Here is a 24818-nt window from a genome sequence, read left to right as displayed (position 1 = left end):
TCCAAATTCCACGTATGCATTCAAAAGTAGTGCGCACACAACACAGTTCGTCTTCTGGTTTTCCGCTACATTGTGATTTTGTTAGTGTCGGCATTGGTACGTACCTGATCCAGAAGCAATAGTTACAGATAAGCCAAGATGGAGACTGCTCTACTGAGTGGAGAGAGCAGCGGAAGTGGTGGTGGTTCCGGTCCCCTCCGGCTCTTCCGGCGACGCGCTTTCAGTAGCCGATCAGATGCAATTGTGTACGGATCCACTTACCAGAAGGCCGCTGCTTTGGTTGATCTTGTAAGCTTCATTTCCTTTCATCTATATTCATCCTTCCAATTCTAGTATTCTACTACTACTACTACTACTACTATTGTGCTACTACTTTCCTTATAGCTTCTTCCTAAATATCATTAGATCTCTTGAGTTACGCGTGATGGCTGATTGTGTATTTGGTTGACGTATTCATCTTCTGGAAATTCGATAGTTTACCAAGTGGAGATCGTAGTTTTTGTTAAGCTAGCTAGCTTGCAAACGGCTATGATTCAAAATTGAAGAGTATGCTCTGGTGGAATGGTGAAAGCAGTATGTATAAATTAGCTAGCATGTGCGTGTAACTGGAGAATTTGTTGAGAGTGATAATTAGAACAGTGCAGAGTTGGCCTATGATCGCTTGTTATACTTGACTTTTTGTGAAGGCTGGGAGAGAGAGAGAGAGAGAGAGAATATAGATATCTGCCTTGCTGCCATAAGGTGTTGTCTCTGCAAGAATTCTTTAGTTGCTGGGAAGTATATATATATATATATATATGTTGGCAGGCAAACTAACAAATTCGAGTCAATTGGAGATGGTTGTTGTAAATATTAAAAATAAAAAATAAAAAATTGTTAGTAGTACTAGTTTAGTTAAGAGTTCTAACTAGCTTCTGCAAATTACTAAACATGGCTGAGTACAAATTTTGATGTTTGATGTATGATAAGCACAGCATTATTATATGGACCAATTTGGTTATCTGTATATTATATCTTTCTATTTCCATCCCTGTGCATTGTTTCCCCAGATGCTTAGCTGATGAGAGTGGGTTTAATTCTGTTCCAATGAAGCTCTTTTTCTAGTAGTTTTAGGAAAGGTTTTCATGGGGTTTCCATTTGCAGGCTGAAGATGGTGTTGGGATACCTGAGGAAATCCTTGATCAATCAAGCTTTGCAAGTGCAGCAAAGTTATACTTCATATTTACACGATTTGATTTCCTATGGTCCCTAAACTATTTTGCTTTGATTGTTCTGAACTTTCTTGAGGTTTGTACATCTTCTCATGACTGGTTCTTCTTCCTCGGCTTTGTAGTAACCTTTTCTGTTCCATGTTAGTAAGGAATTAGAAGCATATTATGTTTATTGAAAGCCAGTTCTCCTAACTTGTTTTTGTCTAAATATCAGAAACCACTATGGTGCTCCAAACAGTCTGCTTATGGCTGCAGTGACAGACAGTACTACTTTCTTGGGCAGCTGCCTTACTTGACTAACACTGGGTCTCTTGTATATGAGGTCAGGTCCAAACTCAGTTTCTTTTCAAGTTTAGACTATTGGATGTTTTTTAGACTTTAGTAGAGAGCTAAAGGTAATTCTAAGTAGTAGAGTAACCGTATTATCTTATTATTGGATTTACTAATGCCAAGTCATTTCTTGCACTGGCGAAGAATTGTTATATAATTTAGATGTAGATTGCTGTTTAAAGGACATTTCTATTGCCAAGCACATCTTAGCATCAATTTTTAGGATGTAATATTTCCCAAGTATAATAGTACTGTATTTGGTTCTTTGGCTTAGTGGGTGTTTTCTCTTGGCAAATTTGCACCCCCCCCCCCCCCCCCCATTCCCCTCCCCATAGCTGTATGTATGCAACCTCATGACTTAGATATTATCTTCCATTTCAAATTCTTTAGAAGAAACAAAGTAAAATTCTCTTTATTGACAACTATTTTTCATTTTAAAAATATTCTGCAGGGTGTTACTCTTGTAATTCTTGTGACACATGCTTTATTTCCAATATCATATGAAGGTTTTCAGATATACTGGAGAAGCATCCTCAATAGGTTAAAGGTAGGTGATTCTACTCTTCCGTATGGTTTCTTTTCAGATATATTTATTTTCTTGTTCTCATGACAGCCATTCATTGTTCCTATGGATTATATACACTTAAATGTAAGTTTTAGAGACAGTTTACCTTGTGGTAAAATATGTTGGTAAGCAGTGCTTCTTTTGCATTCACTGCATTTGTTTTTGTTAGATATAACACTCCAAAGACTGAAAACTGGTGTGTAGTTCTCATTTTGGCAGGTATTCATAGGTCAATAAAAAGGAGATCAAGAACAAATAATCCAGATTCTTTGCCCAAAATCTGGATAAATAAAAACTCCAAACTCAAAGATAAATTTCTCTAGAATTTTGTAACAAGAATGAAAATAGAAAAGTAGGAACTGAAAATAATATAAAAACAGAAGTATTAGCAACCAAGTGCATCGAAATTACACGATCCTCATAAACTGAAGCTCTGATGAATTTTTATATTTTTTGAAAAATGCTTGCCTAAATGTAATAGTTTTCTTGTTGACAAACTCCTTTACCCTCAACTTTCAGGTCCTATTGCTGTTAGTTTTGGTTGCAGATCTGGTGGTCTATGTTCTCTCCATAGCTGGCTTGTATTATCTGCCATTCAGGGCTGCACCCTATGTACGGGTTGTATTTTTCATTCTCAATATCAGGTATGGTTTATAAGATGCTTGATATTTTCCTTGCAAAGCATAATAATTGTTGCTTCTATAGCTCTCTTTTACTTTGAATTCAATATAAATTCCAAAACCTTGTTACTGAGTATCAAGTTTGTTTAATCATATAACACTTCTATTCTCCCAAGACATAACATTTCAGCCAGTCTGTAGAGTTTTGTTTGTTGGCCATTGTATTTTTCCCATTTTGATCGGACTGGGATGTTAAGAGTGATGTTCTTTTACAGGTAGGCAGGTCAAATAGAACCATATTATTGAACTTCTTCTATCTATAAAAATTATGCCCAAATACTGACAAAATGGAAATGGGGGCAGTACATCATGCCAAATTAGTCCCAAGTAGCAGGAAAAATGTCTTCATATCGGGAAAGTGGACTACTTTTTCTGACAGTCTAAAACCATTGTAGGACAGATAGATAAGGAATTGTATGATTTTCCATGGAAGGTGTTGTGATATTTTACTGGTGAAAAGAGTCATGAATTTGATGATTTAAAAAAAAAATCAAGTGAATTATTAATTCACTGTTGGTAAACTTGTCCCTTTAGTTACGCATCCAATATTTAGAAGCAGCAAATATGCATGTGCCTTCAATTCAAATTGCGCATTCATTCTACTGTGTAGAAACTCACAAATGTTCAACTACTAGTAATCTGCATTTATACTTATATTGGTGAGATTAGTTGTTCTTATACCACTTAGTATGTTTTAAGGATTTATCATACTTTTTGGTGGAAGCAACAATGCCATCTCTAAACTCAACAGGCTATCATAACCAGGTAAAAGATGTTTGCACAAATGAGGAACAACTGAAGAGAGAATTATTTGATTAATCTTATTTGGGCTCATTCCAGAAAGAGCAAAAAAGAACTGTCAGTCTATGCAAATCTCCATTATATGTTGTGGTGTCTCCATCATGGGTGTATAGTGATGGACATTCTTTCAATAGGGTCACCTTCTAGGCATCTTTGTAGGCTAAAACAAGGGATGTGTTTCAAGGATTACCACTTTCTTATGTTCAGAGAAAGTTGCAGGCTTTTGTAGCTAGGTTATTTTCTTCTCTCATCTGCTCTTTGATTTTAGATTACCTCATGTTTCCTGAAACTTAGTTTACCATTTCATCCTTAATTAAAATTGGTTCTATTTCCAAAAAAAAAAAAAAATTATAACTGCACATATTGTTGGGTGTGCCCAAGCAGTGATGATGAATAAGGAAATGCTCTCTTACACATAGAAGATGCATAAGTAGAGAAATTAGTCCCGGATAATAAACTTAAACTAGAAACATGGATGTTAAGAATTGGTTGAGATGCCCAATCCATATCCTCAAAGTGTTTGAAAGAAAATTCTCATTTGAGAGATTTAATAAGTAGAAACACATTTTATGGATTTACAAGACTTGGGTTTTTGTAGGTTTAGCCTAGTGATAATCTTTATCATTTTTTTTTTGGGGGGTATTTGATCTAGATGTTATCTCCTCATACCCTTCATATCCAATTTATGAGGCAGATTAAGAATAACATGCATGAATTTTTAAAATAATATTTGTAAGGAGAACCTTCAACGCATGCTGATATCATTCAAAATTCATAATAATAATTATAAACTAGAAACGTGGAATTGAAATATAGCAGAAGTATTTCATGTGCCTGAAAAAACTAAAAAGCTATTGATATGAAAACATCTAAAATGTTCAATAGAAAAGTAATCTGTGGAGCTGCAATAAAACATAAACTCACAAGAGAAAATTTTGAGTTGTGAAATTAAGATGGGAACGCACAACCACCTGACATGATGGGATAAGCTAGGGTTGAGCTCAGTTTTCATATTTTCTTTTCCCTGTGCTTATAAATTACATATCTGTACTGGCAAATAATAATCTGATCTGAATTTATCCTTTGCAAAAAATAATAATCTGATTCTGAATTTACCCTTTGCAAAAAATTATAATCTTTTTCTTTTGCTGAGATTAGGGAATTGAGAGACAGCATCGTGATCCTTGCTGGAATGTCTGGAACCTACCTTAATGTCATGGTTAGTTGCATCTCTATCATTGCAGTTAATGATTTTGATAATCTATTTCAAACATAGCTAAATATGTAACTTCCTACCCATTACATGAAAATTTTAAGTATCGTAATTCATAGGGAAAATGGCACTTTCTGAACTTGGTATAGATGTATTCCCTATTCTTAATAAAACCCTAAGACCAAATCTGCAACTTTACTGAGCACCTAGGGACTAAGTTTAAACCACAATCACAACCGAGGGATTAAAAGTTCCATTTCTCCTAATTCATATTAGTTGATTATTCAATTTGTGCATCTCTTTTTAAACAGTAAAACACCAGTTTACTTTTTTTCCCCAAACTTTTCTTAATGCTCTCTATTATTCTCTATTTTGCAGGTTTTGTCAGTTTCATTTCTTCTGTTCTGTAGCTGGTTAGGATATGTCATCTTTGAGGACACCGAACAGGGAAAGACTGTTTTTACTTCATTTGGCATAACCTTGTACGAGATGTTTATTTTATTTACCACATCTAACAATCCAGATGTCTGGATACCTGCATACAAGTAAGTTGCTCGCCACATTTACAAACCTTGTACTAAATGCTTGCTTTATTTACCACTTCTAATTATCCAGAAGTCTGAATTCCTGCGTACAAGTAAGATATCTTTGGAAACTAATATCCCTGAACCTTTCTTTCCCAACTGGCATTGTTGATTATGAAGGTTATGTTATGAAGGAAAAGTATTTTGTAAAGATAAATGTTATATTATTCTCTTCATTATGAATCTACGTTAAGTAGAGATTGGACTGGCACTAACACTACCACCAACACCAACACCAGCACTGCAAGAACAACCGTGCCAGCAGTAAGAGGAAAAGCAAATAGGAAAATCAAATAACTTCTAACGTTTTTCAATAACAAGTGAATTATTCCCTCCCACACTGAAAATTCTCTGCTGTTTTATTTGTTATAGGGAATCGCGGTGGTATTGCTTGTTTTTTGTTCTATATGTGTTATTGGGTGTTTACTTCGTCACCAATTTGATTCTTGCTGTTGTATACGATAGCTTCAAAAGTGAGGTATTAACTTACTTGCCTCCTTATGCTACTTGCGAACATACTCGTTCATTGCTCTAGGTATACTAGGCATATTGGTCAACTGTAATCTTTCATTTGTTACTTCTAGCTGTTCTTTCAACTCTACATCTTTTATTGAAAAGTGAGTTGAAATTAATTTGACACTAGGGTGCATGCTTGTTACAGCCACTGGGAAATTATTTTCTAATGTATTGCTCAAGTTTTGGTTTGCTAGCTGGAGAGCATTTTCCTCAATGCACTTGAACATGACTATTGGTATTTATTTATTGTCATAGCTTGCCAAACAAGTGGCTGAGAAGGATCGGGTGAGGCTAAGGACATTGAAGAAAGCATTTAGTTTGGTTGATGATAATGTAAGTAAAATGTTCAATCCCCCCCCCCCCTCCTCCTCCTCAAGGCATCCAGTCCCCCATTCATGCCATGATCAGATAGGTATTAACAATATCAGTTTTGTGGAGTGAAGCTCCACATCCTCATCTCCGTAATCAACTACTATGAGCTGTTAAAGTTGACACACCCATTTTATGGATAGCTAGGAGAATGAGATTAATGGAAAATTTTTATTTATGCCCATAGATCTAGAAGGCATCAATGTTTTTTCTATTTAGTAGGTATATTCAAAGTAGAAGAGAGACTTGTGACTTATGAGCTACTCCTGCAAGGAATTCTTTTCTTTTTTTTTCTTTTTAATTTTTTTTTTAAAATGGTGTATGGATGGATTTCTATAATGTATAAAACACTGTTATGTGGAAGATCATTTTGTTTATGATGCATTCATAATAAAGGTTGTGCTTGTCTTCTTTTGGTTAAAGTACCTATGAGGTCCCTGTACTATAGTGTTTTGTTCAATTTAGTCCTTCTACTTTAATTTTGTTCATATTAGTCCCTATACTTTAAAAATTGAAACAATTAAGGACAATAGCTGATGTGAGCAAATATTTATGTATTTATTTTGGACATATTAACGTAATATATTGATGGTAAAAATAATTAATTTTAAACATTTATAAAATAATATATGAGTTGGCATGTAAGTATGATGACGTGGCATAGATAATGTAAGCGCCACATAAGCTATTGTCCTTAATTGTTTCACTTTTTAAAGTACAAGGAGTAAATTGAGGTAGAAAGGCTAAATTTAACAAAAAACTATAGTACGGGGACCTCATAGGTACTTTTTTGAATGACTGAAGATTAGATATTGGTGAACTACTTCTCTGAGCATTAATATATAGACAGATATAAAGAACAGTTCCTCAATGAACTCAAGAGTTATGAATTTCTTAGCATATATGTATAGTGACCATTTATTGTGCCTTCCCAATCGTTAACATTTTATTTTATTTTATTTTCATAATCTTTATTGAGGAAGCATACTTCTCAGAGCAATGCTCTTATTGCAACAGCTAATAGGTTTCTTTCTGATTGGTAATTAACAGAACTGTGGGTTCCTCAACAAAGAGCAATGTATCCGTTTGTTTGAGGAACTTAACAAGTACAGGTACACTGATGCTTCTACGCAGCCTTTCACTAGTTGAAGCATTCACTGAAGTACTTAATTTGATGATCTTTTACAGGGATATTATAGAAATTGTAGTTTTAACATGCCATGCATTTTGTTTGAACATATATTCTCACTGGAAAAGTAATTGACAGAAGATCAAAAGAATGAGAAGCTAGTCAAAGTGTATATCTTTTACTTGTTTTGGTTTTTGAATTATACAATTTGGCTTGCTGTCCCTAGGCTTCGGATATTTCATTAACACTTGTTTTAGTTAAATCATGCAGTCTAATCTTTTCACGTGTATGCTTTTGCTTACAAAATGACGGATTAAAGCAGTCTTTTTTTTTTTTTTTTTTTTAAATGTCTTAGGTCACTGCCAAAAATATCAAGAGACGATTTTGAGCTAATATTTGATGAGTTGGATGATACTCGTGACTTTAAGGTAGAGTCAAATTTTCTTGACATATATTACTGAAGTGAGGTTGTATTAGTGTCTTATCTCCTCTGCTTCTATGTCTGATTTGTGGCATGTAATCATGATATGCTAATTTGTTTACACTTCCATTTTAGCTCTGCCTTTAGTGAGGTAAACATTATTGTTTATTTGATATGATATGAAACAGGCAGTCCAAGGTACTTGAAATTGAAGTATTTCTTTGCACAAGTTTCTATTTCCTTGTTATCAATTTTGTTTGAATATTACAGTTGATCCCTTCTCTCTCCAGATTGATTTGGACGAATTTTTTGATCTATGCAATGCCATCTCACTAAGATTTCAGAAGGAGGATTCTGTGAGTCAGATTTTATTCTTTAACTGGTGCTAAAACTATGGTATTGGAGGCATTTTGTGTTGATAAAGTAAGATGCTTTTTTCCTGCATCATTTAGCTTTCACTGTGCATTGCAGCTGCCAGTCTTTGAAACATTTCCTAATGTCTACCATTCAACAACATCTGAGAAGTTGCGGGAATTTGTTCGAAGCACTATGTTTGAATACATAATAATGTTTATTCTCGTCATCAATTTCGTTGCCGTGGTAATCGAGACAACGGTATGAATAACCTCATGTATACTGATAACTTGAAATTTGGCATACAATTTGAATTTCTTTATTTCTGTGAGCATATATCCATTAATGTGTATCCAACTATCAGCTTAGGCTTTTAGTTGAGATGGAGCACATGCTTCAATTTGGTATCAGAGCCAGATCAAAGGTCATGGGTTCGAATCTCAACGCCACTCATAAGCGTGTTGGTTGGAATCCACCATACACGTGAGGGGGCGTGTGAGTATATCTCCATCGGCCCAAATTCCTCCCAAACCAAGACCACAGGCCTCACCGGAGCCTCATCGCGAGCCAGAGCCCGAATTCTTGCCGCCGCACGCGCCACCGCCGGAGGCCGAGACCCGCCACTGTTTTCCGGCCAGATCTGCCTGTACCGACCTCCGATCGTGACGAAGTTACCACCGTTGGATTCGTCTCGAGAAAACGCTTCAGACTGTGTTTTCCATTTTCTCAACTTTCCGGTCAACCATCCTTTGAGGCAGTTTTTCCCTTTCCTTTTGAATAATATTATGGCTTCATCTCTCGCCGTTGGTACCTCTTCTTTGTTGTGTCTTTCTCAAGCTAGTAACACAAATACTTGGATCCTAGACACAGGTGCCTCAGACCATATTTCTGGTAACCTATCCCTTATGACTAATGTCACAAAGTCTAAGGCTTTGCCCATGGTTACCTTAGCTAATGGCAATCAAACACCAGCTGCCGGTGTTGGTCAGGTTCATCCTATGCCATCTTTTCCTTTAAAATCAGTTTTATATGTTCCTAATAGTCCTTTCAACCTTATCTCTGTGAGTAAAATCACCCGTACCCTTAATTGTTCTGTAACCTTTTATGCGGATTCGGTTGTTGTGCAGGACCGTAGTACGGGGAAGGTGATTGGCACTGGGATTGAGTCACAAGGCCTCTATTACCTCCGTAGTGGTGATCTTGCTGCCTATGCTTCTACAGATTCTCACTTGCTTCTCCATAGTCGTTTGGGCCACCCTAGTTTCTCCAAACTTCGACGGATGGTTCCAGGTTTATCTATAGAGTCATTAGATTGTGAGTCGTGTCACCTTGGAAAGCAATCACGTAAGTCCTTTCCACGGAGAGTCAATAATCGGGCTGCGTCTCTTTTTGATTTAGTCCATACTGATGTTTGGGGTCCATGTCCTGTCAATTCTGCTTTAGGGTTTCGTTACTTTGTCACTTTTACAGATGATTATTCTAGGTGTACTTGGTTGTTCCTTATGAAAGATCGTTCTGAGTTATTCCAGATTTTTCAAAATTTTTGTGTTGAAATACAAACTCAATTTGGTAAACCCATTCGTGTTCTGCGTAGTGACAATGCTAAAGAATATCTCTCTAACCCCTTTCAATCCTATATGACTTCTCGGGGTATGTTACACCAACGGTCATGTGTTTACACACCTCAGCAGAATGGGGTGGCTGAGCGTAAGAATCGACATTTAGTTGAAATTGCTCGCACTATGTTAGTTCATTCTCATGTTCCTCATCATTTTTGGGCTGATGCTATCCTTACTGCGTGTTACTTGATAAATCGCATGCCATCCTCAGTCCTAAACAATGAAACCCCATATTCCATTGTGTATCCTTCGGTTGATCTTTTCCTTCTTCCACCTCGGGTTTTTGGGTGTGTTTGTTTTGTTCATGACATGACTCCTGGGCGTTCGAAATTGGCCCCTAAAGCTGTCAAGTGTGTTTTCTTAGGTTATTCCCGGCTCCAAAAGGGTTATCGGTGTTATTCTCCAGAACTTAATCGTCGTTTTGTGTCTGCTGATGTCACCTTTATTGAGTCTACTTCTTTTTTCCAGCCCACACCGGGTAACGCAGTCTCTATTTCAGAGGTTCTCCCTCTTCCTTATCTTGGTTCACTTCCTCTTGTTCAAGATCATAATCCTCCAACTCCTCCTACTGCTCCTGACCGCCCCCTTCAAGTCTACCATCGCCGTCCTCGCCCTGTGTCTGTTGAGGCTCCTGTTGACTCACCCATGCCACCCGATCCTCCTCCGGCTGCGGTTCCACCACTTCAATTGCAATCTGACGCTGATCCCACTGAGGCACCCATTGCTATCCGGAAAGGTACACGTTCTACTCGTAACCCTCATCCTATATATACCTTTTTGAGTTATCATCGTGTATCTTCTCCTTACTTTGCCTTCCTTTCTCACCTTTCTTCTGTGTCTATACCTAAATCCACTCGTGAGGCCCTCTCGGATCCCGATTGGCGCCAAGCCATGTTCACTGAGATGGAGGCCCTGGAGTCTAGTGGCACATGGGAGTTGGTTCCCCTCCCTCCTGGTAAAACTGTTGTTGGTTGTAGGTGGATTTATACTGTGAAGGTGGGCCCTGATGGCAAGATTGATCGCCTTAAGGCACGACTGGTGGCAAAAGGCTACACTCAAATTTTTGGTCTGGATTACACTGATACTTTTTCTCCTGTAGCTAAAATTGCATCAGTTCGATTACTTTTGTCTTTGGCAGCAATCAATCATTGGGATTTACACCAATTGGATATCAAGAATGCTTTTCTACATGGCGATCTTCAAGAGGAGGTTTATATGGAGCAACCACCTAGGTTTGTTGCTCAGGGGGAGCCTGGTCTGGTATGTAAACTTCGTCGTTCCTTGTATGGTTTGAAGCAATCTCCACGGGCTTGGTTTGGAAGATTTAGCTCTGTGGTATGTGAGTTTGGTATGACTAGAAGTGAAGTTGATCATTCTGTTTTCTATCGTCATTCTAATGGGAAATGCATATACCTTGTAGTATATGTGGATGACATTGTTATTACAGGGAGTGATCAAGAGGGCATATCTCAGTTGAAAGAGTATCTCTTCAGTCGATTTCAGAATAAGGATTTGGGTAAGCTGAAATACTTTCTTGGAATTGAAGTGGCCCAGTCTAGTAGTGGTATTGTCATTTCTCAAAGAAAGTATGCACTGGATATTTTAGAAGAAACTGGCATGTTGGATTGTAGACCGGTGGATAATCCAATGGATCCGAATGTTAAACTCTTACCAGGACAGGGGGAGCCATTACTTGACCGAGAACGATATAGGAGATTAATTGGAAAATTGAATTATCTCACAATCACACGACCAGATATCTCTTTTGCAGTTAGTGTGTTGAGTCAGTTTCTTGAGAATCCTTGTGATACTCATTGGGATGCTGCTGTTCGGGTTCTAAGGTATATCAAGAGAGCACCAGGACAAGGTTTACTATATGAAGATAGAGGACATGCTCAGGTTGTTGGGTATTCTGATCAGATTGGGCTGGTTGTCCGTTTGACCGGCGCTCTACTTCAGGTTATTGTGTACTCATTGGTGGTAATCTCATATCTTGGAAAAGTAAGAAGCAAGATGTTGTTGCCAGGTCCAGTGCTGAAGCTGAATACCGAGCCATGGCCCTTGCCACGTGTGAGCTTATGTGGCTGAAGCACTTACTACAAGAGTTGCAATGTGGCAAGGTTGCTCAAATGACATTGATATGTGACAACCAAGCAGCTCTACATATTGCCTCAAATCCAGTTTATCATGAGAGAACCAAACATATTGAGGTTGATTGTCACTTCATTAGAGAGAAGATTGTGTCAGGGTGTATCAAAACAAGCTTTGTCAACTCTGCAGATCAATTGGCTGATATTTTGACAAAACCCCTTAGAGCTCCTAGGGTTGAGTATATTTGTAACAAGCTTGGAGCATATGATTTATACTCTCCAGCTTGAGGGGGAGTGTTGAAACCCTAGGTCCTTTTAGAAATAGGCCCATTAGGTTAATAGCATATTCCTATTTAAATAGTAGATGTTTGTACAGTTCTTTTGAGTTGAATACAATGAATCTTTCTACTATTCAACAATTTCCAGTTCAGTAAATTTACTTTGAAGTTTGATACACCCACAAATACTTCAAAAAGTTTTTGGATGTACATTTTAATGCCTCTTTAGAATTGAGGCTGGATGGTTGTTGTTCTGAATTTCATAAGAGATCCAACATAATGAGAATCATGTACTTTTGTGCCATGTCTCTTATGAAATAGTTGTCATGAAGGAAACAGATATCTTATGCAACATTTATTAGATTTTATTTTCTTTCTTTGCTGTACCCTATAAGGAAATGACAGCATCTCCTTCACCAGGAAACAATAACCTTGGACTGGCATATATTTATTTAGATTTAGATGCCCAGCTTCTTGAGTAAATTATCGTAATTCATGATGTATCTATTTCCATTTTTTTGAATTCAGTGATCATTATTCTTACTATAGTTACTTAGTTAGCTTTATTGTAATTTTTTTTAATACATATTTTGATCTGTAGATGACATATTAAAAAACCAAGATTTCATGCTTAGAATTATAGATCCCTATGAACAATCAATATTTTGATATTCTATTTAATAATCATCTTGCAAATTGTCTGACAACTTTTGTTGACTTGATCACTACCTATCCTGATAACTTATTCCTAAAAATTTCAGCTTGATATAGCGGACAGTTCTTCTCAAACCTTTTGGCAGAAGGTAGAATTTGTTTTTGGTAAGCCTCAGTGAATTGTAACTCAGCAATTCAGAGCAAAGTAGTTTGGTCTCTGTGAAATTTTGTTGCTAATAATGACTTGCTACCTACCTGCTGTAAATTGTTGTGTTCCATGATTTTGTAATTCTACATTTCGGGTTTATAAATGTCTGAGTAATGCTTGATTTTCTAGTCATACATTAAAGCTCTAGTGCAAGGTGTCTCAGTAGACCCTTTGCCTTGTCTCACATAGTTTCCTCCCTTATTTCTGTCTTCTTCTCTCATTCTAGAATCTTATTATCACATCTAGCATGGCTCCATCTCTACTTGTTATTGATCCATATTGTCTCTTACACCTTTCCCGTTATCTTTTAACCTATTGAACTCTTATGAATTATGATTATGAATTAAACTATTTTATCCCCAGAATTTGCTCATAATCTTAGATGGCAGAGCTTCTTTATACTTGAAAGGGTGAAAACAATGATTCATCTTTTAAACATAACTTGTTGGTTAAAATGTGATTCCAAAGCCTGGATACATTTAAAGAGAGTATTAGAAAATAGCATTAACCCCCTCCTGCCACTAATGTGTTCCAGAGTCATGAAATTCTTAAGTTAAACCAAAAGCACAAATTACACAGAGGTTTAAGGGACATCATCGAAAGTGCACATGGGTAACTGGAAATGGAGGAAGAGTCTTAGGTTACATATTTTATGAAGTTCTGTTGGCTATAACAAAGATTTAGCCTTAAAGGATTTATCACACAATATTCTTGCATTTTGAGCACATCTCAGTCCAACGAACTTGTTCATGAATTAAGCATTATTATGTGGTACTAACATACAGATGTTACAAGTGTTAGCACATACATAATGCCACACACAAGCATAAAGAGCACATTGCTTAATATATCAAGCAAAAGCTTGCTCTACTTGGTAAAAACTTGGAGCTGATATAAGAATGTCAAGCATATGTTTTCTTTGACTTCTTTGTTCGTATGACATGTAGTGCTTGGATTTTATTATTCAACTCCCATTATCTTTTTCTGCACATATGATTCATCAGCTATCTTAGTTGTAAATTATATACATATTCCAATGTATGTTGAAAGCCAATTAACAGACTGTATATTGTTCAACAGGCTGGCTCTATGTGATCGAGATGGCATTAAAAATATATACATATGGTTTTGAGAACTATTGGAGGGATGGACAAAATCGCTTCGATTTTGTTGTCACTTGGGTTATAGGTGGGTTAAAGGTTTTGGGTAAAAATTTATGGAGCAACTATGTTACATGAGTTGCAAAAGGCCTTGTATTCTTCCTCGACCTTAAACTTGTGACTGATGGTTATTAGCCATTTTCATTCTGAAGATCAGCCTATTTAATTTGAATTTGATGGAATCTCATTTCTTAGAGTAATGTATACTTCTCTTGTTGGAGTTGGTGAGAATCATAATCACTTATTTGCTAGTTATCTTCGAATTTACTGGTTGTATCTTATCATGTGGATGGCTGTAATTTTGCAGTTATTGGAGAAACTACTACTTTTGTGGCTCCTGATGGTGAGACTTTTCTATCTAACGGGGAATGGTGAGGCATCTTAACTCTTACATATTTCTACTCTGGCAATATTAGTATTTTCAATATAAGCTTACTTAAATTCCAACTTTTGTTTTCAATTTGTTGTATTTCTAATGAGTGACAGTTGAGCATCTTGTTTTTCAATCAAATAATAGTAAACTTACAATTCATTTCTTTAGCTCCTATATGCTTGTTGAGTATGCTACTTTATTGTATATGGACCCCCCCCCCCCCCACCCCCACCCCTACCCCACCCCCCGAAATTGCATTTTCAGCCCACAACTTAGAAGTTTTGGGTGGACACTTTTATTTGTGATGAATATATGTACTGTAAGGCAGTTTTTATTGATTCCATCGTCATGATGCCTTTGAATTTTTCTTCTTCCTTGGGTTGTGCAGCTTCCCTTTTATCCTGACAAACATGATGTTTACAGGATTAGGTATCTTCTTATTGCAAGAATGCTACGACTAATAAGGCTCTTGATGCATGTACGAAGTTATCGTGCCTTTGTAGCAACATTTTTGACTCTCATACCAAGTCTCATGCCATACTTAGGGACCATCTTCTGTGTATTGTGCTTTTATTGCTCTCTTGGTTTACAGGTGCACTCTCTACCATAATTGGCCACTCTGTACTCTTTATCTCTATTTGATTTCAATTTTTTAAACTTGTTCTTACATGAGATGTTCCAAGTGTGACTCAGATTAAAATTCCAAAACTTATCTTCAAATTACTTCTCTCTTAGAGGTCCTTCAATGGTCAATGATGGCATATTCTGTCTCATACAGATCCCATGTCATGTCATAAAATACCAATATAATGACTTCAGTTCCAGTGTTTCTTCTCCCTTGTACTGTTTCTCTGTCTGCTATTTTTATCCTGAATGTTCAAATTTTATGCAGATCTTTGGTGGGATGGTCAATGCTGGGAACCCCAATTTAGATGGAACTGATCTTTCTGATAATGAGTATCCTTTTGTTAATTTTTATGTCCTATAACTATATTATATGTCAGATTTCAAAGGCATTCTTTCCTTTGCATAGAAGACTCTTCCTCACTTCATGAGCACTCAATTAACAGTTATGGCAATAATGGCTTTTTTTTTTTTTTAAATAGTACCTATAACCGGCCTTTTTCATTATATGTAAAAGGCACATTGTTCTTAGTTGGACTGCTATTGCTTTTGCTTTCCTGAACCAATAAGCTATTTGCTTTTCAACTTCAATGACTATCCAAATGGAATGGTGACACTTTTCAATTTGTTGGTGATGGGTAACTGGCAATTGTGGATGCAGGTATTATGATTTTCAGCAACCTTGCCTTAGTTACTGCTAATTTGAAACTTGAACATTCTTTTTGCCCTTCATAGTTCATATAATGCCTATATCAGTTTATCCTTTCTACCTTTATTTTTGAATTATTGTGGAGCTTATCTAAAATTCTAAATGATATAATTTGAATTTACAAGAAGGCTTGATCCAATTCTGATCTTTGTTTTTGGAGATCCTGATCTTTATTTAATATAGTTAGCCACTTGGGATTGACTATCTATTCTAGCTAACTGAGGATCAAATCAGCTCTAGTTAGGATCAAACTTTGATTATCTCTAACCAAATTTAATAAATAAATTTTGTTAGAAAAAAAAAAATGTGATCCAGACTTAATGTAGTCCAACACAAGTTATTACAGCAAGAATCAAAGTGCAATAATCTAGTACTCTTTTCAAGGTTGTCTCAGGAGCTGTAATGTTGGTGAAACAGGTTCTTACCCACTCATTAACAGTTTAGCAGTCTGCCACTCATTAAGAATTTACCTCTCTAATAAACAGAAGCCACTACAATAAATGAGTTTCCATTTAGAACCAGCTTGAGATGCAGAATTTAGATCCATAATAAACAGAAGCCATTACAAGAAATTGTAAATGAGTTTCCATTTAGAAATAGCTTGAGATGCAACATTGTTTCAATTTGAGACTTTATGTTGGTTAGAATTTCATGGATAAATGAATGTTGGAAGTAGGATATAAGGCTAAAATTTCTCACATGGCTAATGTTAGTATCCCACTTACAATTTTTATCTAAAAAATATCTTCTACGTGAACAAGGATGATTTGTATTTATTAGCTTGCAGGCATGCTTTTGAAATTTATTTTAAACCCACTATCATAAGATCATGTTAGTTTTCGATGCATTTGATTGCTAGATGTGATAGTATCACTGACAATCTGTGGCTTACCTTTCAGAGCTACAAGGAATTGACTGGGACTTCTTGGAGTTATGTCTACTTTATCAGTTTCTATGTTATCACAGTTTTATGGCTCTTGAATTTGGTAAGTTGTGTATACTTTCTATGAGCTCAGTACCCCAGGCCCTAAATGGGGGTTGCATAAACATTTGCACTTGTACATGCATTTCATATGCGGGATTGTTGTCAAAATGTGCAGAGAAAAGTGTGGGTTCTGTCCTGATTTCGGCACATTGTACTCCTCATTTTTGTATGGGTACATTAATCCAATTCTCGTCCCCAATGTTGTGGAAATTATTTTGCAAGTTCAATGCCTTGAGCACAGATATGAATTGTAGTTATTTCAGTTGCAGTGTCACATAGCTAATTTTTGCTTGACTTTTATCCAAGCTGATTGTTTTTGTGTACCTATTGCCAAATTGCTAAAACAGTGAACTAACATTCATTTTGTTTAATTATTTCAGATTGTAGCATTTGTCTTGGAGGCTTTCCAAACTGAGATGGATATGGAAACTTCAGCAATTTGTGTGGATGGAGAGAACAAGGTTAGTAGTGGACCAACTTAAGCCGGTCTTGTCTTATGGTGTCAATTGCGTTTTAGTAGACTCGTTTATCTTTCATTGATCCCGTAGACTGATATTGTATTTGATGACATAAAATATTTCCTTTCAACCTTGTTATGAATTGTACTATGAATAGTCAATGTGCATAACGAATCAGAGCTGACATTTAACTCCTAAAATTCCAGGAAGAAAGAGAAAGGGAGCGACGCCGTAAGTATGGGTACGTGTGGCTGAAGAACTGACAATCTTTCACTGAAAACATTTCACTCCATATTAAAGCAAAACACAAAAGATTGACATTAAATCTGAACTTTATGTTATACAGCACAAAGACAAGGAGCCAGCGAGTTGATGCCCTCCTCCATCATATGCTGAGCTCTGAACTGACACAGTGCTCCAGCCCATAATTCTCTCCACTCCAGGTAATCTCATTAAATTTCATTTCATTCTTCATTCTAAGTTTATTATTTATTAGTCCAGACAGTCGCTAGCTTTCACATGCATCTTTGTCCATATTATTAAGCCTACAGCATCGCATCCACTTAATCTTGAATTTCACCAATTCCTCTATTCATGTTTTCCAATACTGGTAATGAAATATTAAAATACGTGCTTCAGTGGCCTGTCTCTGTTGCATTATATGTTCATTTGACAAAATCCTTACCAAGAATGTGTGTTCCTGCTGTCATCGTCTAGGTCATGAATCCCTGACGGAGAAACCAGTACATCATTATCCACTAGGAAGTAGACCTCTCGCATTAGGACGGACGTGTGCAGTTTCAGTTTGTGGATAGGCGCTTGGTGTTTAAATTATTGTACCATAGTCGCTCACATGCAAACTGGTGATGGTATTATCAGGAATTCAGGACTTTTGTTGGTGAATTTGAACCAGAATATTCTCTGTTGTGACTTTTTCCTTCAGTTTAAAGCACATCGGAAATGGGATCTAATTTAACGATAAATATCTTTTCTTCTGGTAAGTGGTAACAGGCTCTAGTCTCTAGATTATACTCAATTTGTGTCATTTCACTCTTAGCTGGGCTCACTGGCGTACCAGAAACCACAGAATACCTACTTTCCTTCACCCGACAGAGCAAGAGCAAGAATAGGAGATGCTGCTCTTGCTGTACCGAGGTCATTTGGAACATCATTGCCAAGTAACACTAAGGGTGTGTTTGAAAATCCGGAAAATGAATTCTGAAAATCATTTTTCGGGTTTTTGGTGTTTGATTGTGTAAGGAAAATGGCACATACTCAATGAAAAATGAGGCATTTTTTCAGGCTCCAATTTGTGGTGACTTCACTAACACTTATTGCGCGAGCAGAGAGTGTTCTCTACTACTCTCTGGTGTTAGGTCGGAAACCAGAGAACACGGTCGGAAACCAGAGAGCTACTCTCTGGTTTCCATCGTCTCTTTCCTTATTTTCTTTTTTTTAAAAAAAAAAATTCTTTTTAATAAATAATATTTATTTGATTTAAAAAATAATAAATATTTTTATATTTTAAACAAAATAATTAATTATATAAACTGTTTAATTATATAATTCTACCTCATTTTTTAGAAAATGAACCAAACACACAAACATTGTTTTTCGCTGTGTAGCCAAACAATGTTTTCCAAAAAATAACTCATTTTTCAAAAGTCATTTTCTTGCTTTCTGAACGGACCCTGAAATGAAAAGACGACGTTGCAAATAGCCAACATATCAGTTAAAGAAACTCAAATGAAAACATGTTGAAACATCCTTGCTAATATGAAGAAACATATCAGTTGAAGTCACTAATGTGAAGAAACATATCAGTCAAAGACAAGGTGTATATACAACGAAACAAGGAGCAATTTAAAACTGAACTAAAATGCCTAAACGCAATGTATCAGCTCTAACAAGCCCGCCCTCTCAATAAGCTCAACATCAGCCTGTAATTCTGAACTGCTCACAGTCCTTCACCCCATATTTAGTGAAAGTCGAGACAAGAACATTTGTAATTTTAGTCAGTGCTGCCTTGAAGTCTCGTGTGCGACCATGTTCTGGGACATTATCGCCCTCAGGTGGTTTTCCCCGGTCAGCAAAACCAACCGGTGCACCCTCCTTGTAGGCTTTACATGCTGACAGGATATCATGTGCATGGATGTGAAAATGACCGGCGACAAGGTCTTCAAAATGCTGAAAGAATGACCAGAAATTAGTTAGAAACATGATCACATAGCAGGTTGCAGTATCCAACAAACAGGCAAGCAAATACTCAAACGAATGAAGAAGGGGCAGAACATACCCTAGGAGGCCTTTTAAGGGTATACATCATTGTTTTCAAAGACATAATAAAAACATTTTCAGTGTAAGCTTTGGATCTGCGCTCCCCCTCAGCACCAACATAACTAGATTCATACCCAGGCTCATTGAAGAATGGATTTTCATTCAGAATTAAACCTTGTATAGAGACCAACACTTGCAGCATGGTTGATGTATTCGGCTGCCACTTTTCAGTACCCTTACCAGTCCAAGTGTTCAAAAGGCTGAGGCAGACTTTACCACAATCGTATAGATTAGGGTTCAGTCTCAGGCCACCCGAATAATAGTAAACCACCTTCAAATAGAAAGAAACAAAAATACATATATCAAAATATTATTTTAGCATCACACAATAGAAAAAGACAAGAATATGCGAGACTCCAGATACATACTGGTGGTGTATCTGGGTAGGTGGAAGGGAACAGGACATCAAAGATAAAAAGACCATCATGATAGGGAGTGCCTTGTGGTCCAACCATCACTGCCCTAAGAAGATCCATCCTTGTTTCATATACTCTTACATATATGGTGTCTGTAAAAACGAGAGACAATTAAGGTAATCATACATCAATGCAGATTTAAAGCTTCAATGTACAGCACAGATACAGGATAGAAATGTTCAATAAGAACTGACTCACCAGGCAAATCCTTCTCCAAAATCTTCCATTCACTCTGAATTTTCTTTGACCAGGCCTTGGGTGGCTGTGAAGAGAAATACGGGGGCAATCATAAGCTTGCCTGACTGAAATTTGACATAGTAACCAGAAAAACCATGGTGCACAATCCATGCTCAAACTAAGATAAAAGCCATTACCTGCTGCCCCTGGGAATCCATGTTGTTGAAGTGGTGATCTGAACAATCATCAACAGTATCAAAATTTTTAAACTCTTGATATTTTCTTATGATATCACTACTTTCCTCCTTGACATTGACATTGGCATTGCCATTGCCATTGCCATTGCCAGTAGAGCTCTGACCTACAGAAATGCTCCCTGAAGAGCAGAGTTGGGATGCAACCCCAGAAGAAACAGTATCAGTCGAGGCCGGAGTAGAATCCGACTCTTTCCACCACGGGACAGACGCCTCAACCCCAGGAGGTAAGTCAACATTGTCAAATTGCTTTTGCAAACTGTCATCCTCCTCCACACCATCCTCATCATCATCCTCATCCTCATCATCAAGTAAATAGTCATAGTAATCAAAACCATCATCATCATCACCATCACCATCACCCTCACCCTCACCCATGTCATCCCCATCACTAACATCTCCACTACTTGAAGTCCCAATAGCCTTTGCCAAACTCTCCTAGGTGGGAACCAAAAGAAAATACAAAAAACACAGCAAACTATATCAAAGCTACCATACAAGAAGAACACTCAAATCACAATCCCATTTGTAAGAAAAGAAATCTTTGATGCTCAAGAAAAAACAAAAGCAAAGAAACACAATCTTATCTAGTTCCATCAAATTTGAACAATGCTAGCTGTGTAACAACGCAATCATGCCAATATTTTCAACCAGTACATACAACTCTGCCACATCACACACTTCAGTGAACAAAAGACACTGAAAAGTCAAAACCACCTCGATACAAACGTCAGTGAAAAATAAGTTCAATCCAACACTACACAACCCAACAGAACGAAAAATCATCACAGATTATGAAAAAGAATTCATCCCAAAACACCAAACAAGCAAAGATCGTAACTTTACCAGATAACTCTCAATATAAGAAGCAAGACCATCAAAAACTCTGCCGACAAAACCCATTTACTAATGGGTACAACAGAAAGAAATGAGCAAAAGATAAAAAATTATCAATTTGTGTTGCCTCCCTCCCCCCAGAAGTTTGATAGTGAGTCGATACCTCAATTTGCTTAATCTGCTTAAGGGTTGTGTCAACGAACGGTGCAGGTAGTTGCGAAGTCAAGCCTTCCATCTATCTTTTTTTTCTCCCCCAATTTCAGAAGATTCAGTTTCGTCCCTCAATTTCGGAAAACTCAGTTGCAATCGGCGGAGGAAGAAAGAAGTTGCGAGAGAGAAAGGGAGTGATAAGCATCGGGTTGGCGCCTTAATATAGCTCCCAAGTTTCTTTCTATCGTGCACAGGAAGCGCTTATGATCGATCCTCTACGCTGAGGTCCACTGTAAAGTTTTGTTGCATCTTTTGAAGCCAATCGCAATTCTGACAACGATGTGCATTAGCTGTATCCTATAATTTCTTGACGATTGTGGATTTGTCGTCGTCTCGCTTCCGTGCATGACTAGGGAAGACTTGGTAAATTTCCTAAAGTACCCCACTCTTTCTCAACCTTTTCTTCTTGAGCAAATACCAATTTTGGTCTCGCGAGTATTAACAAAATGATAATTTTGATCCATATATTTAATTTTTAACAATTTTCATTTACGACTATTATTTTAGTATCAATTTTCATCCACGATTATAGTTTTAGTGTCAAAATTATCACATCGATCACTCATCCGTTTAAGATATGCCGAAATGTGAAATTATTAAAGGTATTTTTGTCATTTTCAAATTAAGATCTCAATTTGAACATGAATATAGGGATTTAAGCTCTAAGATCGATTCTAATTCATAGTTCTCTTCCTCAAATTAAGGTAGGATGAAGATGAGAACCGCAAATTGAGATTGATCTTAGGGCTTAAATCTCATTATTAATGCTCAAATTGAGATCTTAAGTTGAAAAGGACGAAAAAATACCCTTAAAATTTTTAGATTTCAGCATGTCTTAAACGAATGAGTGACCGACGTAATGAATTTTGGCACTAAAATAATAGTCGTGGATGAAAATTGATACTAAAACAATAGTCGTGGATGAAAATTGGTAGGAATTAAATATGTGGATCAAAACTGTCATTTTACTAATACTCGTGGGACCAAAATTGGTATTTGCTCTTTTCTTCTTTTACATAACTTGTTTTCCTTTTCCATTTTCCACCGGGCTGTGGCTCCTAGCCTGAATATAATGTACATTATTAATATATTAAAAATACATTATTTTTATACTAAATGTATATTAACTATAAAATATAATGTACACAATAATGATTGCCTGTTCTACAAGGTGGGTGGTTGATACATAGAAGTATAATTACTTAATTAATAAATCATGCCGGATTTTGAGTTATATAAATTGTGCAATAATGCAGGGCCTCAAATTTTAGAGGGCTCACAATGAGCCCAATCTAACATTGAGGGCAAATTGTGTTGTGCATCTGTGTGCACCATGCATGGTGCACACGGTTGCAAAAACAACGTCGTTTTGACTAAAAACGCGCGTCTCATTTAAAAAAAAAAATAGTTTCATTCCCGACAACAGCATTATGTTGTGCATAATTTGAATTATATATCCAGAATCAATGAATTAAAAATCCAGAATGTATGAACTAAAAATCCATAATGAATGAATTAAATATCCATAATGAATGAATTAAATATCCATAATGAATGAACTAAATATCCAGCATGAATGGAAAAAAAAAATCAGTTTCGATTTCCGTCTAAATATCCAGAATCAATGAACTAAAAATCCAGAATCAATGAACTAAAAATTCATAATCAATGAACTAAAAATCCAGAATCAATGAACTAAAAAACCAGAATCAATGAACAACATAATGCTTTTGAAGGGAAGCGAAACTGTTTTTTTTTTTTTAAGTATGATGGGTGTTTTTAGTCAAAACGACGTCATTTTTGCAGCACAGCATAACAATTGAACCTTGAGGGATCCAATTTTAAATTATCTTTGGTATAATTCGAACCCCACCAAACCTCATATTATCGTTGAAAGCAAGTCTAAACTGCAACACCCCAACTACTTAGCATATACATCTTCACCGGTTTGTTTTTAACGAGGCAGTGCAAAAAAAAAAAAAAAAAAAAAAAAAGTGAGAAGTGTTTGAATGTAGTTATGTTCAAAGGTACAAGTAGCAGTCCTGCTTGAAATAAATGCAGGCCTTTGCAGTAGCTTTCCTTATCAAATCAATCCACTGAAGAGACAAGAGTTTGGAATTTAAAAAAAATAATAAAAATTTAACACATAATTTTTAATTTCCAATTTCACATATGTTATGGTACAAGTATTTATGGTGTAGACTGTAGAGTCTGAAACTTGTGGTTTCTGCATCTCTCGGATGTTTTAGAGATCTGTATATATATAGCAATAATAATAAAAACATTTTGCGTATTTCAGATTTTCAGATGTTGTGCTCAACATCTGTTTGCTTCATAAGTGGAAAAGCTGAGGATTCTAAAGTTGCCCAACCCCGGCCACCACTATAGGGACCTACACCTTACTTCTTTACCTATATAATAAGAGTTTTATTATATGTATTTTTAAATTATACTTTCTCATTTTTATTTTATGATGTGAAAAATAATAATAAAATATTCTCATTATGTGAGTTTATAAATAATTTGTGAGAAAAAAAAAAGTTGAAAATAAAAAGGAAGAATCATGTAACTTGGATTTTTCTATAAATAAATAAAGAAATAAAAAAAATCCCCTTAATATACACAATAATATATGTATTTTGTCAATGATGAAATTATTAATTATTTCATACTTCTCGTTTTATTTTATATATGTGTGACTGAAATAAAAATTATTTTACCTTTGAAAGTAAAAAGATGATTGATTTAATTGTGGAGTCCATAAGTCCATAACTATGGATTGTATGCAGTGATTTGTGAGTTTTATTAGATATATATACTTTTAAATTTTACTTATTTTTATTTCATAATGTGATAAGTAATAATTTAATATTTTTATCATGTGTGTTTTAAAAAAATGTTAAAAATTAAAAATAAGAAATGAAAATAGTACGGAGTATTTTCCTATTGAAACTTGTTCTCTACGCTTTCCCATAATCCCATGCACCGCCATCATGCCGTCCTCTGTGGAAAAATGAAGGGAAGAATCCTTACTTTTGACTACTAAAGAAAAATAAAATAGTCCAAATGATAACCACGCTCTCAAAACTAAATTTTTTATCACACTTTAATTTTATTAAAGAAATAAACATTTTAACTTATTTTGTTGGCTTAAATGTTTGTAAACCACCGCACTAAGAGATTTTATGTGACATCTTCGATCAAAAAGATGGTGATAAAAATCAAAAAGTAATCAAAATAAATTAATTATGAAAAT

The 24818-nt window shown here is 36.0% G+C and overlaps 2 protein-coding genes across 5 annotated transcripts; one reads left to right on the top strand and one right to left on the bottom strand.

Moving 5' to 3' along the window:
- LOC109188203 (two pore calcium channel protein 1A-like) lies at positions 1-18339 on the top strand. Of its 3 annotated transcripts, none has more exons than XM_019338775.1 (24): positions 1-288; positions 1144-1287; positions 1426-1533; positions 1993-2088; positions 2626-2750; positions 4746-4806; positions 5179-5345; positions 5757-5862; positions 6156-6233; positions 7320-7381; positions 7754-7826; positions 8110-8175; positions 8291-8434; positions 12922-12979; positions 14103-14210; positions 14490-14553; positions 14979-15147; positions 15448-15512; positions 15750-15840; positions 16788-16874; positions 17254-17334; positions 17538-17572; positions 17678-17767; positions 18047-18339. In XM_019338775.1, exons 1-23 carry the CDS (start codon positions 139-141, stop codon positions 17757-17759), a joined length of 2220 nt encoding a protein of 739 aa, XP_019194320.1. In that variant the 5' UTR covers positions 1-138; the 3' UTR covers positions 17760-17767; positions 18047-18339. The 3 variants fall into 3 exon arrangements, with proteins under 3 accessions (XP_019194320.1, XP_019194318.1, XP_019194319.1); XM_019338773.1 differs by having other exon boundaries at positions 2-288; positions 17678-17769; positions 18028-18339; XM_019338774.1 differs by having other exon boundaries at positions 2-288; positions 17678-17774; positions 18049-18339.
- A 704-nt stretch (positions 18340-19043) lies between these two features.
- Positions 19044-21757, bottom strand: LOC109188375 (putative ubiquitin-conjugating enzyme E2 38). Of its 2 annotated transcripts, none has more exons than XM_019339025.1 (6): positions 21516-21757; positions 20459-20950; positions 20283-20346; positions 20037-20176; positions 19628-19939; positions 19044-19518 (listed from the first exon to the last, which is right to left on the bottom strand). In XM_019339025.1, exons 1-6 carry the CDS (start codon positions 21585-21587, stop codon positions 19267-19269), a joined length of 1332 nt encoding a protein of 443 aa, XP_019194570.1. In that variant the 5' UTR covers positions 21588-21757; the 3' UTR covers positions 19044-19266. The 2 variants fall into 2 exon arrangements, with proteins under 2 accessions (XP_019194570.1, XP_019194569.1); XM_019339024.1 differs by having other exon boundaries at positions 20459-20953; positions 21516-21754.
- Positions 21758-24818: the final 3061 nt, after the last annotated feature.

Source organism: Ipomoea nil, unplaced genomic scaffold (assembly GCF_001879475.1).
Source record: "Ipomoea nil cultivar Tokyo-kokei standard unplaced genomic scaffold, Asagao_1.1 scaffold1421, whole genome shotgun sequence".
Classification (NCBI taxonomy): Eukaryota; Viridiplantae; Streptophyta; class Magnoliopsida; order Solanales; family Convolvulaceae; genus Ipomoea; species Ipomoea nil.
Note: the sequence above shows the minus strand (reverse complement) of the source record. Positions and strands in the feature narration are given on the sequence as shown.

What these genes read in the sequence shown, in the direction of transcription:
- LOC109188203 (XM_019338775.1), top strand. Translation starts at nt 139, where the DNA reads ATGGAGACTGCTCTACTGAGTGGAGAGAGCAGCGGAAGTGGTGGTGGT. An exon ending in CCGTGGTAATCGAGACAACG is followed by an intron (nt 8,435 to 12,921) that starts GTATGAATAACC and finishes TAAAAATTTCAG; the next exon opens with CTTGATATAGCGGACAGTTC. An exon ending in TGTTGTCACTTGGGTTATAG is followed by an intron (nt 14,211 to 14,489) that starts GTGGGTTAAAGG and finishes GTAATTTTGCAG; the next exon opens with TTATTGGAGAAACTACTACT.
- LOC109188375 (XM_019339024.1), bottom strand. Translation starts at nt 21,587, where the DNA reads ATGGAAGGCTTGACTTCGCAACTACCTGCACCGTTCGTTGACACAACC. An exon ending in TGGATTCCCAGGGGCAGCAG is followed by an intron (nt 20,347 to 20,458) that starts GTAATGGCTTTT and finishes TTCTCTTCACAG; the next exon opens with CCACCCAAGGCCTGGTCAAA. An exon ending in CCCTTAAAAGGCCTCCTAGG is followed by an intron (nt 19,519 to 19,627) that starts GTATGTTCTGCC and finishes TCATTCTTTCAG; the next exon opens with CATTTTGAAGACCTTGTCGC.